The following is a 16,290-nucleotide window of genomic DNA, read 5'->3' as shown; positions in this document are numbered from 1 at the left end:
CTGTGGAAAGTGTTTGGCCGTGAATACGGCAATATTTAAGCTGTTCCTTCTGACGTAGCCAGCTGCACAGCACTTCACTGACAAAAGAATCAAAATCATAGAATCATACGTAGGTCACTCTGAAAGTAATGCCTCCAATTTATTTCCACGAAACTACAACAGATACAAAGAGCACTATTTGACACACTACATTCTCAGCTACAAAAAAAAAACAAAACACCAAAACCAAAACCAAAACAAAACACTGGCCTACATAGTCAGCACAATTGGCTACAAACAATATGCATGCTACTATCACTCCATCATAAAAGGTCACAAGATCGGTCAGGCATGATCTGCCCTCAGCAAAGTAGTGTCGGCTGTCTCAGATCACCTTGTCACCTTACATGTGTGCATTCGAATACCTTTTTGAAGTATCTGTTCCATAATCTTCCCAGGCACAGGGCTGAGGCTCACCCATCCATAGTTCCCTGGGTCTCCCTTTCTTCAAAATGGGGGTGATATTTTCCTTTTCCTAGATACAAGGGACTTTGCCTGCCAGCTATGATGTTTGAATATGATGGAGAGTGTCTTGGCAACCATACCAGCCAGGGATGCGTGTCATCAGGCCCTATAGACATTTAGTTTAGCCCCAAGACACATTTAGTTTCATGAAGTGGTCTCTGACTTGTTCTTCTCTTAAAGCATGAAGGATTTTGCTTACCCAGCTCCTACCCAGAGGTTTGGGGATGTAAGAGATGTGGTAAGTCTGGCTGTCAGTGAAGACCAAGACAAAGAACTTGCTGAGTACCTCAGCCTTCTCTGTATCTGCTGTTGCTGGTTCTTACTTGTAACTTATTTGAGGGGGTTCACTTTCTTCTACTTTTCTCTTCTGACCAATGTACCTGTAGAAACCCCTATTGTTATTTTCCAAATCCCTTTCCAAGTGCAGCTCCATCTGTGCCTTGGCTTTCTTGATCCCATCTCTGCATGTACAGACAACATCCCTATACTCTTTTCAGGCCACGTGTGCCTGTTCTAAGTTAGTTCTATTCAGCACAGAATCTAGAGGACTAGACTGAAAACCCTCCTGAACTTCATGCCTTAGCTCTAATGCAGTTGGTCCTTTCCGAGTAAGCCATTTACTCACAATAAAAATCTGTCAATTGAAAGAAAGATGGCTACTAAAATTATTCTGCTTTCTGGGGCCTTATATGAGCATTTAAGTGATGCTGCTAGAAAATAAGAGAAATAAATTATTGCTGAAAAAGGAAAATGAGAAGGAAATACTGTTCCTGGTGCCTGGAATCCTCTGTATTTTTTTTAAGTAAAAGGTAGTTTTTATTTTAAGAACAGCTACACCACTGTGTAGATATTTGCAAGACAAGAATCTGTAGTCCAGCTTTTCTGCCTTCTGAAACAACAGTGAAATAGCAGTTAAGAGTCTGGTCACTGGGGATAATGCATGAAACCAGAAAGAAATCTGCTTTTCAAGACTGCATTTGCAGTGCTGGCAGTTAGTAAAGCTGTGTTCTGATTTGTGAATTGAGCAGATTTAGTATATAAGTCATCAAGGAGAACACAACGAATAAAAGTATTTCCTTTTTTACAGTTGATTATACTTTTGGGTTCATAAAAAAGTATGCTTTATCATCCAACTTCACTGTTATTTTCAATATATCCTAACTATAGGGACTTAAATTTTTTCCAGTATACAAGTTTGGTCAGATATAGCTTATCCTAGAAAAGTACACTGTGGATGGCAACATGGGGAATACGAAAACTATACATTCCCAGTACTGGAAGAGCTGACAGGAACAGTATATTTTGGTGTTTTCACCATCCTAATGTCTCTTTAAGACAGAGTAATGTTATTGCTCCTGTTCAGAGGTACAAAAACACAGCTCAGATTCCAAGGAGCCTAGGCAATAAAAGGGATTAGAAGCTGTTTCCAAACTAAATGTCTTTTTTTTGTAGGTTCAGTCACATCCTTATACTCATTAGAATAGCCATTGTGTATTAGGACTGGCACCACATTCATTTTATCCAAAGAATAAAAACAGGATAAAGGCTAAGAATTTACATAATGGTATCATCTTGTCATCACGGGAAACTGCCTCTCTATCTACCTCGCCTTTCCAGATGCATTTACATTTGGGGCTCTGGAACTCAAGGGACAGGTAAGTGAGGATGTGGTGGAAGATCCACTCAGGAGATTACCTAGGGCAAGGCAGTCAACTCCACACCTCAAGACTGCCTCTTCCAAAAAGAAAAGGGTAACTCCTTCTGAGAGGAACAGAGGGCCCCTATATGCTGCCCACACTCTACCTGTAGGGAAGTGCACTACCTCCCTAGTGCCTAGGTGAGGACATTACCAGGAAACATCTTAGTCTGGTTGGCCCCTCTGATTCTTATCCGTTATGTTCAGGATAGTTCAGGGTGGCATCAATGAAGACACTGAGAAATGACTGAGGGCCATCATGAAGGACTTCATAAGACTGAGCAGTTAGTGGACAGAGAGGGAGCACACACTGTATTTTTCCCTATCCCTTCAGTGGCAGGGAAGGACCCTGAGAGGACAAGGAAAACCCATCTGATAAATACATGGCTGAAGGGCTGGTGTCTCCACAGCAATTTTGGCCTTTTCAACTATAGGGTGATCTACTCAGCGCCTGGGCTGATGGGATCCACGAGGGTCATAAGGGAAAAGAATTCTGGCCAGGAGCTGTTGGGGCTCATTGATAAAGTCTTAAAACAAGGCTTGAAGTGGGGAAGAGGGTGATAGCAAGCCTGCCTGTGACAAGGTGTGAGATAGCATAGCTAAGTTAGAGGAAGAATGTGCTAGCAGGGGCTCTCAACTTGCTACATCTTATGATGAATGTACTAGGCAGCAAGCTGTCAGGGCTCATCACCAGGGCTTTAAACTAGATTTGATGGAGGAAGGGGATGTACTGCTGAGTAACAGAGAAGAGTCAGGGAACACTGTTGCTTTAGGAAGCAGCGGTAGAAAACCTCAGATTTTTTCCAGAGGATTTTGGGAGGGCTCCTCTAAAATGGTAATGCTGCCAAAAGCCCACCTGAAGTCCCTCTGTACCAGTGCATCCAGCATGAGAAATAAGCAGAGTAAATTGGAAACCATGGTGCAACTGGAGTACTACAATCTTATTGCTGTCACATAAACATGGTGGCATGATTTGCATAACTGGAATACCATGACTGAGGGCTGTGAGCATTTTAGGTGAGATAGGCAAGGTAGGAGAGGTTAAAAAGTGGATAGACTTAGAAGAGCTGCTCCTGAGAAACATCCATGAACAGGTTGAGAGCTTCTGTGTTAAAATCAGGAACAGGACCAATGAAGGACATCTGGTGGTCAGGGTCTACTACAGGCTGCCTGATCAAGGGAAGCCTGTGGATGAGGCCTTCTTGCTTCAGCTGCAAGTGGCATCATGCTCTCAGGCTTACATTCTGATGGGGGCTTTCAACCACCAGGATACCTGCTGGGAAAACAATGTGGGGAGCTGTAGGTAGTCCTTGAGACTCCTGTTGTCCTTTGAAGACAGCTTTCTGGTTCAGGTTTTGGACAGACACAATAGAGGTGAAGCATTGGTGGACCTGGTGCATACCAGTGTGGAGGAGATCGTAAAAGAAGTTAAGACTGGAGGCAACCTGCGATGACCACACCCTAGTTGAGGTTGTGATCTTGAGGAATGTGGGCTGGGCAAAGAGTGGAGTCAGGACTCTGAACTACAGGAGTAAAAACTCTTAGCTGTTTAAGGAATTGTTGGAAGAGACCTCCTGGCAAACTGTCCTTAGAGACAAAGGAACAGAATAGAGCTGGCAGCACTTTAAGGATGCCTTTCTGAGAGTGAAGAGAGCTCTCCATCCCCCAGAATAAGAAATCAGGTACAGGAGGCATATACCAGCATGTCTTTGCAAGGATCTGCTGGCCTGATTAAGAGATAAGAAGGAAAAGTATAAACAGTGGTAGTGGGGATTATGGGCTGAGGAAGAATACAGGGATGCAGTCTGGATATGCAAGGATGGAGAAAGGAAAGCCAAGGCGCAGCTAGAATTGAACTTGGCAAGTGATGTGAAAAACAATACAAGATTCTTTAGATCACTGGGTAGAAGAGACAGGTGAAGGAGAGTGTAGCCCTCTAGTAAATGGAAATGAAGAGCTGGCAGCATCAGACATGGCCTTGTTTTGATGATGTAACTTGGCATAGTACACTAGTCTGTAGCTTTCTAACTGATTGGATAGTCCATTCCATGCTGAGTTTTTTGACAGAAAAAATCTCTCTGGAACTTTCACCAGGTTTTAATAACACAGGCCTCATATTCAGCTCTGTAAAACTCCAATGAAGGTGAGAGATACACATCATGAAGGAAATTAGCTAGCTATTTTGCTATTAAGATTCATGGAGTCTTTTGCCCCTGAAGTGGAAGGGTAGGATACAGGGTAACATGGACAAATGAAATCAGTGTAGAGGTTATGTACAGGCAGAGCAGAACAGCCTTGGCAGTTCAAGCACAGCTTTCAAACAGTAAATATCCATACAGCTACTGAAGATTTCTCTGCAAACGTGAGAGGAAATGACAAAACAGGAGTAGGACCCTGTCTTACAATAATGAATAAACAATAAAAGTTACTCAAACTGCATTATTGAATGCTAATAACTTCAGATATTCCCCCCAGTAAGGGCTGTTTTGCTGCAGTTTTCATACATGTAGAAATGTAATTCAGAGCTGTACATTAGAAGCTATTGCAAATGTATGCAGATGTCAGCAGTAGGGAAAAGTAAACACTACAAAACTGAAAACAGTAATAGAAAGCCTCTACTGTGAAAAGAAAATCTTCAAATTGCTACTAAATGTTAGCTAAGATGGTTGAGAAGGTACAGATACCAGAGCTTTAAACACTGAAGTCAGTTACAGATCTTTTGCTGGAGGACTTGTATTCTTATCTCAAAAAAAGTATGAGATTTTAGTGAAACCACAGGATTTGACAAGATTTCAGAATATGTATTAACAAGGCTGCTGGAGAAGCTCTTTGCTTGTCTGAGCCTGACAGCAGGAGCTGAAGATCAGTGGGAGAAAATAAATTTTAAAATAAACATGCTCTGAACTTTAAAAGAGGATAAAATTCTTCTTGCAAACAAACTGTGTCCACAGACATGAAAAGAGTTTACTGCACGTATCATGGAGACAGGGATGAGAAAGCTACTCAGAAGGCAGAAAAAAATGGAGAAAACAAGAAAAACATTTCACCAGGGATTATTTCCTTATATGGCTTTGTGCACACATGGGTTACGTGGTATAACAAAGAAGAATAAAATGAACAGGATGTAAAAGAGGATTTATAAGAGAAAATGCTCCAGAGAAGAAGGACATACAATAATACAGAGTATGAGTAGCAGACAGACAGAAAAAAGCAGTGTATAGATGCAGAAGGAAAACCAGAACCACAAGTATTTCTTCTCTTAGATCAGCTGATATACCAGTTTTCCATGTCCTGTGTTAAACAAGATTGCCAGCCCCTCAGATCAGATTTTTCTTACAGAATGTTATTAAGTGTGGCACAGTGGAGACCTTATTCTGCAGGCAAGTTTGGGGGATGACACTAGTAAGAGAACTGCCATTTTTAAATGAATCTTAAACAAAGACTCTCTGAGCTCTAAAACAATTTGGCAATAATTGTGACTTCCAATGGACTCCATGGCCAGACAGCCAGCAGCTTGCATAAATAATCTAACCCTGTGACATAAAAGGCCTTTAATCTAACAAATAAATAAATAAAGTCATAAAGCTTACCTATTAGAGCAGAGCTCCCCGGACTGATAGTCATTTTTGTTCCTGAAGGAGAGGTAAGCACTGAAGGAGAGTTGGTCCCAATGCTGGAAAGCACTGCTGTCAAGTTTTCCAGATAAGGAAGGGGTCGTGGAGGCTCTGGTAACAGATTAGGACACTGAAGTGAAGAGCAACACCATAGCAGAAAACATCTTGAGGAAAAAACATCACTACCCACTGCTGTGCTAGTGGCCATGCTGCAACATTACCTCAAACAGCAAAAAGCAACTTTGGGCAACTACTAAATGTGTGCTTTACCTGTTATTAAGTAAAACAGAGAAAGTATTAAAATAGCATCTTGATCAATATGACCACAAAATAAGAAAAAAATCTGTCTAAATGTTACCATTGCATTCTGTTTGACAGACCTTTTTCATATGTAATGAGTGTATCAGAAGATACAGCAGCTTGGAAGAAAGAGCGAATTTATACAGCATAGAAGCCACATAAATGTCCATGGCAGTCAGTGCAAAACTTTTTAATGTCTGCTACAAACTGGATCAAGCCTTGATTAAATACAGTTAAAACCCTGCCAAATCCTGTGGTATACTTAGGCAGAGCTCCAAAGGACTAAAAGCTCAAAGAGCTCAAGAGGATCACTCTATGCTGAGAATTGCAGGATTTTGTCATTCTACTAGCTGTAACACTATTTACAGAATTGACTGTGTTGCCTACCATTCCCAACTCTTTTTGCCACAGAAATTACAGAATATTTAAGTGAATAATGGCTTCACTGCTTTTCAACAAGACCACAGCACAAACTGAGCAAGATTTCTGCTGCTGAGCACAACCAACATCAGAATTATGAGTTGTGGATGTCTGAATAATTTCTTTCCATCAGGAAACTAAAAATGTGATTCACTTGAAAGCATAAGCAGGTTGCATAACTCAGAGTAACTTTGCATCTTTAAAAACTATGACATTTATAAAGATTTATAAAGATTTTTATAAAGCATTTAATGTAATTCATATAGGAATTCTGATCTATAGTGTGAAACCTAGCTGGTTTTTAATTTATTTTATTTTATTTTTTTATTTTATTTTTTTTACAGAATTTTCAAGACTGAGTTTCTAGAGCCAGCCTGGATTCATAGTGAAATCCTATGAATGCCATTAAAGGAATTTTACTGTTACCTGTGAAACTGTCAGAAAATTCACTTTAAAACTTTACCTGTAGGCTACTTCATCTGCAGGACCTATGTTCACTCTAGTCACAAAAGACAAGAGCTGCACTGGATGCTTTAATGATTTTGTAGTGGTAGTGTGGAGTAGGTTTCAGAGTTTATCACTTCACTGTGAAATGTATACCAAATATATGCATTTACATGTCTGATTGGATCATTCATCTGGAAGTCAGGCAGAAATGGTACAGATGAGTTACTAGAAAAGGAAAGCCCTTTCCCACATGCACAGTTACCACCAGGTAACACTTCTACCCATACTTCACAGCTGACATTGTCTTTTCAAATCACACACGATGACTTTATGCTTGTTATTTAGAAACTTGAGCAAAAGTAAACTTCACCCTTTCCTGAACTTGGGAAGTGCTTTTCAAAAGTGTTTACGCACCTGTTTGGTATAAAATGGGTCAGTACCACATCACTATGTACGAGAAATGCTGCTCAGTGAAGCAGAACACTTCACAGCAAAAAAAAGCTGCATCATTCTCATTTCAAGAGAGTCACTTTAACAAATTGTTAATAAATTCTTTTCTTCACCATCAAGTGTAAAATAATGAAAACTGAATATCTCTGCCCTGGGAGGGGTAGTCCTTAGCTTGAAACATTTTGCCGCTGTGTCATTCCCTCTTTCCACATCCACTGATTAATCCTGAAGGCTAATTAGGCCATCAGCTATATTGTGCAGCTTCACAAGCAAAATACCCTGTGCTTACCAAGAATCAACAGCTGGGAACTTTCAGTCACCTCCCCACGTAGATTGGCGGCCCTGCAGGAATATAACCCCTGATCTGACAGAGAAACATTTGCAATTAGCAGCAACCCATCACGCAGGTGGTGAGCAGGGGACAGCTTGACCTTATTTTTAAACCAAGTAACTTCCGCTTCAGGAACACCTGGAAAAACATTGACAACACATAACACATATAAGACACAGAGGTTGCTGAACAGTGTCATACAGACAAAATGTTTAAGATAGAGCCATTAAAATAAGCTTTTAACACGACTTTCAACTGACATTTTTTTTTTTTTTTGCAGTTCAGAACTGTCTAGTCAACTTTAACACTGTCTTCATTTTTAACACTCTAAAGTTGTACAAGCGAACTCTGAACTCATCGCTCTTAAAAACAAGTCAGCACTGGATGATAACAAAGCCTAGTATCTAGCCTAGCATCCTGTTTCCAACAGCAGACATAACCTAGTGCCTCATGAAGACTAAGAGCAGGACAAGCATACACAATGCTTCCTGCTTTTGCTCTCCCAGCCTCCAGCTACTTTCAGCTTAGGAACTTCCTCAGCCAGAAGGCACTTCTGTGAATTTAGGAACCCTCCATAGATTTCTCTTCCAGAAATTCTTCCAGTCTTCCTCTCTGATCTTGAGGCAAACAATTAGCATTTACATCTTCAGAAATGCAGTTTCACTCATCCAGCCAGGAATGTACAGACAACACATTTTTTGCAGATTCATATCCCACTAATGGAAAAACTGCTTCCTATATGTGCTTTGATCTAAGGCTCATCTCTAGTCGGTGCATGCCTAGAGGAAAGTACTCTCATATAAGCTAGCAATACTGCTGGTCTTGAAGCAAAATGAATTTCCTTGATATAGGGATAACTTCCTCAATTTATATGCATACTAGATTGGGTAATTCAGTGTAAACAACTGGTTTACATGAACATAAATGAAAATTCTAGTAGGTGGGACAGATGCGTGGAGTAATGCCTGGAAGGAAACATTTACTTCATGGACCCACGGCTGTAAGGAGCAGCACATCACTAACCCCAGTAACTGCTGGAGCAGTTTCCCATTTGCTGCATGTTCCGTAACCTCTTTTGCATGAATGTGTAGTTTCTTTTTGTTTACAGTAGAGCAAAGGCATGCTTACAGGCAGCTATTCTTAATTATATGTTGCCCACCTAAATCTTTCCCTGCCTTACTTAAAGCAACACATTCTTCTGTATACTGCCAGTACCTTACTGGTTGCACACCCACATCACAAAGCAAAAGCCAATCTGTTTGTCAGTTCTGTGGCTCTGGCACTAGGTCTGGCACCAGAAATACTTTTGTCTGTGCTCACTACGAATGACCACCCATTTATCTGCATTTGTAGTGACTGGAAGATTGGAGGTTCCTCACTAAGCATATGCAGATGGAAGTGGGAAAGGGAGGTTTTCCCTGTTCTTCCACATCAAAGCATTCCGGCCTTTTTTCCACCTCTCCCAGAATTACCTGTGGACTCTGCCAAGACATCTGGAATGAGTACATCTGAGCTTGGCAGTCAGGAAGGTCTGTAAGGGCAGAGAGTCTCATCCACATTCAGAAAGTAGCAGGAAATAGGTTGTAAAAAACTGCAGAATTTTTCTCACCTTTGTCTGAGGGTGTAATAACACATACTAATCTGTACTCTTCAAATGTATTAATCATTTCTGTCTGTGATGCAGTTTTCCAAATGCTTACCCTTGTTTATGTTTCTCTAACATAACTTTTAAAAAGGCTGGTCTGTTGGCCTGTTTCTGAACTCTCAGCTGGGAAAGGACCAGAACACAGCTCTCCATCTGGTTGCTACTCTTTGACCTATGTGGCATGGGTGGGCCGACCACCACTTAAAATCTTGCTCTGATTTATTCCAGAGCATCCAGGCAGAGCCCTCAGGGGAGTTCAGACAACTGCTAGAGAGCAAAGAACACCAAACCTTGAGTTTTTTTTCAAGCCTGTGTGTTTATTGTATTTCCACTGCAAGCAAAGGAAGTTTAAGAGGTGTGCTCTAGAGAGACAAGGAGAGAAAATAGAGGCTCTTCCAGTTCTGCGGCCTGGGTTGGAAAAATGCTCACATCCCAGCACTCCTCCCCACATTGCTACACTAGAGAAGGTATGAATCACTCTTTCTTGCAGGTTGAGCTTGTTATGGTGCACAGTTTCATACTGTGACTGTTGACAAACTTTGGCATAGAAGTATAATGAATCAGTAACAGCTTTATAAAACTGGAATTTCTTCAGTTCAACCCAGAGCTTCTTCAAGGTGGAAGAAAAGGAAGAGATTTGGGTAGAGCTTTTATGTTCTTGAAAATAAAGGAAAGTAAGTGGAAACAGTGGAAGAACAAGGGGGATGAGGAGTGCTCAAAGGTGTAAATAGGAGGGAAAGGGACAATGAAAACTCAATATTGCAGTTTTCAGGAGCAGAGTCTTAAAATAAATAGATTAAGTCAGAGAGACAGAAAAAAATGATCCATTTGTTGCAGATAGCTGCTCAGAGTATCTTAATTCAGAAAGGCAGATTCTTCTTGTATTTACTTCTCTTGGATAAGAACCAAGAAGGTTCTTTACCAAGAGTAAAGACCAATGTATTACTGTTCCATTTACAAAAGATGCATTATACTTACATGATGTTTACCACCTCTAAAATAACCTTTCTCTGACTGCCAGTGTACAAAGGGTTTTCTCCCCGTCTTTAAAGTGAAGCTCCTGTGCTAAACAAAGATGACTTGAAATCAACCTGTACCATCTTCCTACAGTGTAGTTTAAAGAATATCAGGAGTACTCTATGTATCAGGGAGCAGCAGACTCATTTTTCATTGTGCTTCTGTCTCTAATAACACATATAAGCCTCAAACATTTCAAGACAAGAACTGGAGGCAGCCAGCAAAGGCACAAGCAAATACATTATTGCAATGCATTGCCACAAGGGGTAGCAAGAGCATTTCAAACAGTTTTGCTGGGTAATGGTGAACAAGAGAGGACAGAAAGCTGAGTGCATCTGCTTTGCAGAAACAATCACAGAGACTGAAAGCCTGAGAGATGCCAGATGGAAACAAGCCTCACTTTGCTGGGCAAGTAAGATATCACGTAGTTAATCATTTCCCAATAGTTATTTTTCTTCAGCTTTTCCCTCCATCACTGTACACACATAGAGCAGAACAAAGGCTACCTAGAGTATGTAGCAAGTAGAAACATGCCTATCAAACAGGATGGTTTTGCTAAAACATGAGCTTCTGGGTAAAAGAAGCATAACAACACAATGATCTAGCAGTGATGACTTGTTTTCCGTGCAATAATATTCTGACATATATGAGATTCTAGTGCAGCTGAGGAACAAATATGGACCATAAAGCAAAGAAAGAACTGGAACAATACAGCTTCCAGCATACAGATGAAACACAGAAGAAACAAATGTGCAGGAGACAGGAAAAAACTGAAGGATACACAGGGAAGGATGGTAATATATTTAAAATCACTCTTGAAAATATGTTCTGATTCAACAAAGCTGATTATACATGACATTCTACAGATTAGTGCCTCTATTAGAAGTTTTATGGCTTGAAGGATACCATGGAGAAATGCCCTAAGAATAAGAGTTTTTAAAACAAAATTCTCTTTTCACATCTAATTGCACTGTCAATAACAACTAGGGCCTGGCTGATTGAAATTTCTGGTATCCAAGTGAGTATCTACATGCTTTAAGTGCTGAAGTCAACAAAAAGTTTCCTAGGTGACAATGATGTGATCCAAATTGCTCCTGCATCCTACTGGGAAGTGAAACTGACTATTGCACTTGAATTACTCCAGAAAGATGGTTGCTTTCATGAAAACTGGGGAAAATCCTGAAGCTGGAAGTCAGGCAGATGCAGACAACTCTAATGGATGCACTGTTAGGCTGAGTTTTGAAGAAGTCTGAGCTTCACCACAATCACTTACATCAGAATAGCAGGAGTTGGAAGAGACCTCAAGATATCACTGAGTTATGATTTAAAAATAACATTTCGCTTCCATACCTGAAGTGGCAAAGTCATGATAAATAAAACAAGACTGATTTTTCAAGCTTGGAGAAAACCACACCATTTTCCTTATATAAATAACCAGAGAAGAGTTTAAGTTCAAGATAATTCAGATCAGACGCAAGTTAATCTGCTAATTTTGCTTTCCCTTGTCTTACAACTAATATCTATAGATCTCTGTCTACAATATAGATTTTGACAATGCTTATGCCATTCACAAGGAGTTAAAGAGCAATACTAAATTTTTCCCTGTGCTCCAGTAATGCTTAATGTCAGTGCAAGTGGCAATGGAGAGATCTCAAGAAAAAACACTGAAAATAAAAGAATCACAGAATCATAGAATGGCCTGGATTAAAAAGGACCACAATGATCATCTGGTTTCAACCCCCTCCAAAGTGCAGGGTCACCAACCACCAGGCCAGGCTGCCCAGAACCACATCCAGCCTGGCCTTGAGTGCCTTCAGGGATGGGGCATCCACAACCTCCTTGGGCAACCTGTTCCAGTGCACGACCACCCTCTGTATGAAAAACTTCTTCCTAAGATCTAACCCAAACCTCTCCTGCATCAATTTAAAACCATTCCCCTTGTCCTATCACTATCCACCCTCATAGACAGCTGTTCCCCCTCCTGTTTATCCACTCCCTTCAAGAACTGGAAGGCCACAATGAGGTCTCCCCAGAGCCTTCTCTTCCCTAAGCTAAACAAGCCCAGTTCCCTCAGCCTTTCCTCATAGGAGAGGTATTCCAGCCCACTGATCATATTAGTGGCCCTCCTCTGGACCTGTTCCAAAAGCACATCCTTCCTGTACTGGGGGCCCCTGCACTAGACAGAGTCTAAATGGGGCCTCACAAGAGCTGAGTAGAGGGGGACAATCACCTCCTCTTCCTGCAGGCCACTCCTCTTTTAATGTAGCCCAGAACATCATTGGCTTTCCACGCTGCAAGCGCACACTGATGGCTCATACACAGCTTCTTGTCTACCAGAACTCCCAAGTCCATCTTCATAGGGCTGCACTCAAGGAGATCTCTAGTTTGTATGAATACCTGGGACTGCCCTGGCCTAACTGCAGCATGCTGCACTTGGCCTTGTTGAACCTCATTAGGTTCTTTCGGGCTCACTTCACCAGCCTGCCTGCCCTTCCCTCCAATGTATCGATGGCACCACTCAGCTTGGTATCATCTGCAAACTTGCTGAGAGTGCACTCAATGCCATCATCTGTGTCATTGATGAAGATGTTGAAGAGCAGTGGTCCCAAGACCAACCCCAGAAGGACACCGCTTGTGACTGGCCTCCACCCTGACACAGAACCATTAATCATAACCCTTTGGCTGCAACCAGCCAGACAATTCTTATTAGACTGGAGACGAGTAGAGTAGAGTAGAATAGAATAGAATAGAATTAGATTAGAATCATAATTAGAATTCAGTTGGAAATGACCTATGTAGATCAGCCATTCCACTTGCCTGACCACTTCAGGGGCTAACCAACAGTTAAAGCATGTTATTTAGGGCACTGTTCAAATGCCTTTTAACACAGACAGGCAAAGGTCTTCAACCACCTTTCTAGGAACCCTGTTCCAGTGTCTGACAACCTTCAAGTGAAAAACATTTTTCTTAACATCCAGCCTGAACCTCCCATTACACAGCCTTGTGCTGTTTGCAGGTACCAGGAAAAAGAGTCTGGCAAAGAGATCTTTGCATATGACACATTATAATGAACCATATTTCTTATTATTCAATGGGAATTAGTTTAATTAGTGAAAGACAAAACATCCAACTGGGAGACAGGGAATACAAGTTCTGCTCTTGGCTTTGCCATGAATTCCTTTGTGAACCACTGGAAAAATGATCCTGTACTTTTATTTCACTAATCTCACCAAAAGAAACAAACACATTGCTTACTGCTTGAGCTGTTATCATGCATATTTTGCAGAAGGAAAGATTATCAAATACTCCTTGTACATAAGATTGTGTGGAATGGTGTTTTTGGCAGCACCTGAAGAAGGATAACTCACAACCACTCTGTTAAAGTAAGCAGAAAGTGCAAAGAATGCAGGATATTTGCATATTTGTGGTGCAGATGCTTATTTGCAGTCATCTGAAGTAGCTGCTAAGTGAAAAACTAAAGCAAGAATATTCATGCAATCATACACAGCAGATGTTTGTGCAACACTGAGCATGCCCTCCTTTGTTTTGTAAGCTGCTCCCTTCTTTTTCTGACTGTACTATATGTGAAAGTGAAATGAATTAAAGTTCTGATCCTGGGTCTTTAGACATTTACCAGGTCTCTCACTGTACTTGGAGAGTCCCATCAATGAGGAAGTGTGTCATACTTGATACTATATTCTCTCCAAACAATCCCAACAGGCAGGAAGGCCAATCTGTGTTGTTGCAACCACAATAAACTGTGTAACTCTGACAAAGAGACTTGCCATTCTGTCCCAAAATAATTTTCTTAAGATTCTTTCTACACCTTCCTTGATGGAATTGGTAAAAAGGAGGTCAGCTTCTATGCTATAAGTTAATGGAAGCAGAGAAATTTGTCTGAGTTCTATGAAGACCATGTGATTTAACAAAGCTTCTATTGCAGCTGGCAACATCAATTTAGCAAAGAACTGCATAGCAATTCATAGCCAAAAACATGGCACACAAGACAAAGTCATTTCTCACCTGCAACCTGGCAGCTAATGGTAACATTTGTTCTCTGGACTGTTTTCACTGTGCTTCCAATATCAGCAGTGACAGCAGGCAGTTCAGTGTTGATCACAGTAGCTCTTGATGCCTTAATTAGTGGCTTTCCTGTATAAAAGAAGGATCACAGTTTAGCAGACTTAGCATAATGGATATAGAGGACAGATGGTCAGTACACTCTATGAGAATAGCTGCACAGGACAGGATGCACAGGACAGGCACAATGCTGGAGAATGAGCCCACATACTCTTTAAAATATAAAAACACTGAATTCCATCAGAAAACCTGTTCTGAGAGAGGGTAAAAAGAGAAAGAATATTTAGTGCAGAGGAAGAAGAGCATTAAAGTCATGTGGACACATGTGAAAACCAGCTGAATCAATAAACATCGATACAATAGGAACTGCAGTAAGATGTTTGCCTGATGCTGCAACCAAAATATCACCATTTGCTAAAGGCAAAACAAAGTATCTTGAGAGGTGACTAATGTTCCTTTAGTAGTGCAGAAGGTGTAAAGAATCACATAAGCTGTTTCTACACATCAATCATGATATCTCTGACTTATGATGAAACAATTGGATTGGGAAAACTTGACCATAAACAAAAAGTTTTCTCATAAAAATAAGTTGAGAAAGCCCATCTCTACCAGATAACAAGCTCTGCTCTATCTAAAGCTGTTAGTGAGTGTTTTAATCATTGTTTATCTTCAACAAAGACACTTGCTTCAGTTGCAACAAGCCATTCAGATTGTTTCCAGAGTGCTTCCAAAAATGATGACTGTGCACAAGTGGGTCAAGGCTTTACCACACTATTTATTGTGCCTGTCTGCATGGTGTTAGCTATGGAACCATACACCATCAGCAATTCAAATGGTCTTCTGCAGCTTATACTGAAAGGGCACTGTAGGGGTGCACCACTATGACACAAAACAGTTGAGAAACACTCAGGTTTACCTTAGAAGGGAATGTAGTAGTAGAGGTGGCATACTTATGTTAAGGTAGCTCTCTGTGTCAGCCAAAATGCTTTGTATACAAGACAAGACTTGACACCAAGTTGTCAGGAAGTACTGATCTGCCTGGGAGTAGGAAGACCTTGAAGAGGGATCGGGACAGGTTGGACAGGTGAGCAAGGGCCAGTGGTTTGAAGTTCAATAAGACCAAGTGCCAGGTTCTGCACTTTTGCCACAACAGTCCCATGCAATGCTACAGGCCTGGGGCAGAGTTGCTGGAAGACTGTGTAGAAGAAATGTACCTGGGGGTGTTGGTTGACACTTGGCTGAACGTCAGCCAGCAGTGCTCCCAGGTGGCCAAGAAGGTCAAGGGCATCCTGGCTTGCAACAGAAATAATGCTGCCAACAGAAGCAGGGAAGTGATCATCCCTCTGAACTCAGCCCTGGTGAGGCTGTACCTCAAGTACTGTATTTAGTTATGGGCCCTCACTACAAAAAAGATACTGAGGCCTTGGAGTGTGTTCAGAGAAGGGCAATGAAGCTTGTGAAAAGTCTGGAGCATAAATTTTACGAGAAGTGGCTGAGGGAGCTATGATTTTTTAGCCTGGAGGAGAGGAGGCTCAGACGCTATTGGTCTCTACAATTACCTGAAGAGAGGTTGTGGTGAGGCGAGGATTGGCCTCTACTGCCACTTCGCTATTAATAGGACTAGAGGGAATAGCCTCAAATCTCCTCAAGTCTCAGAGGAGATTCAGGTTGGATGTTAAGAAAAATTTCTTATCCAAAACAGTGGCCAGGAGCTGGAATGGGCATCCCAAGGAAGTGATGGGGTCACTGATCTTGGAGGTGTTCAAGAATCATTTAGATGCAGGGA

At 41.3% G+C, this 16,290-nt stretch overlaps 1 protein-coding gene across 3 annotated transcripts in view; it reads right to left on the bottom strand.

The window, feature by feature from the left end:
• Positions 1–16,290, bottom strand: part of ADAMTSL1 (ADAMTS like 1) — a 382,509-nt gene that overhangs the window by 19,922 nt on the left and 346,297 nt on the right. For all 3 annotated transcript variants that reach the window (XM_015849101.2, XM_015849102.2, XM_015849103.2), the window contains 3 exons: positions 14,448–14,576; positions 7,721–7,900; positions 5,791–5,925 (listed from right to left, as the gene is read on the bottom strand). In XM_015849101.2, the coding sequence (XP_015704587.1) occupies positions 5,791–5,925; positions 7,721–7,900; positions 14,448–14,576 (444 nt within the window). The remainder of the gene's footprint in view (positions 1–5,790; positions 5,926–7,720; positions 7,901–14,447; positions 14,577–16,290) is intronic.

This window comes from Coturnix japonica, chromosome Z (genome assembly GCF_001577835.2).
Source record: "Coturnix japonica isolate 7356 chromosome Z, Coturnix japonica 2.1, whole genome shotgun sequence".
In the NCBI taxonomy this organism is placed as follows: Eukaryota; Metazoa; Chordata; class Aves; order Galliformes; family Phasianidae; genus Coturnix; species Coturnix japonica.
The sequence above is the reverse complement of the archived record's forward strand: the minus strand, read 5'-3'. Positions and strand labels throughout refer to the sequence as shown.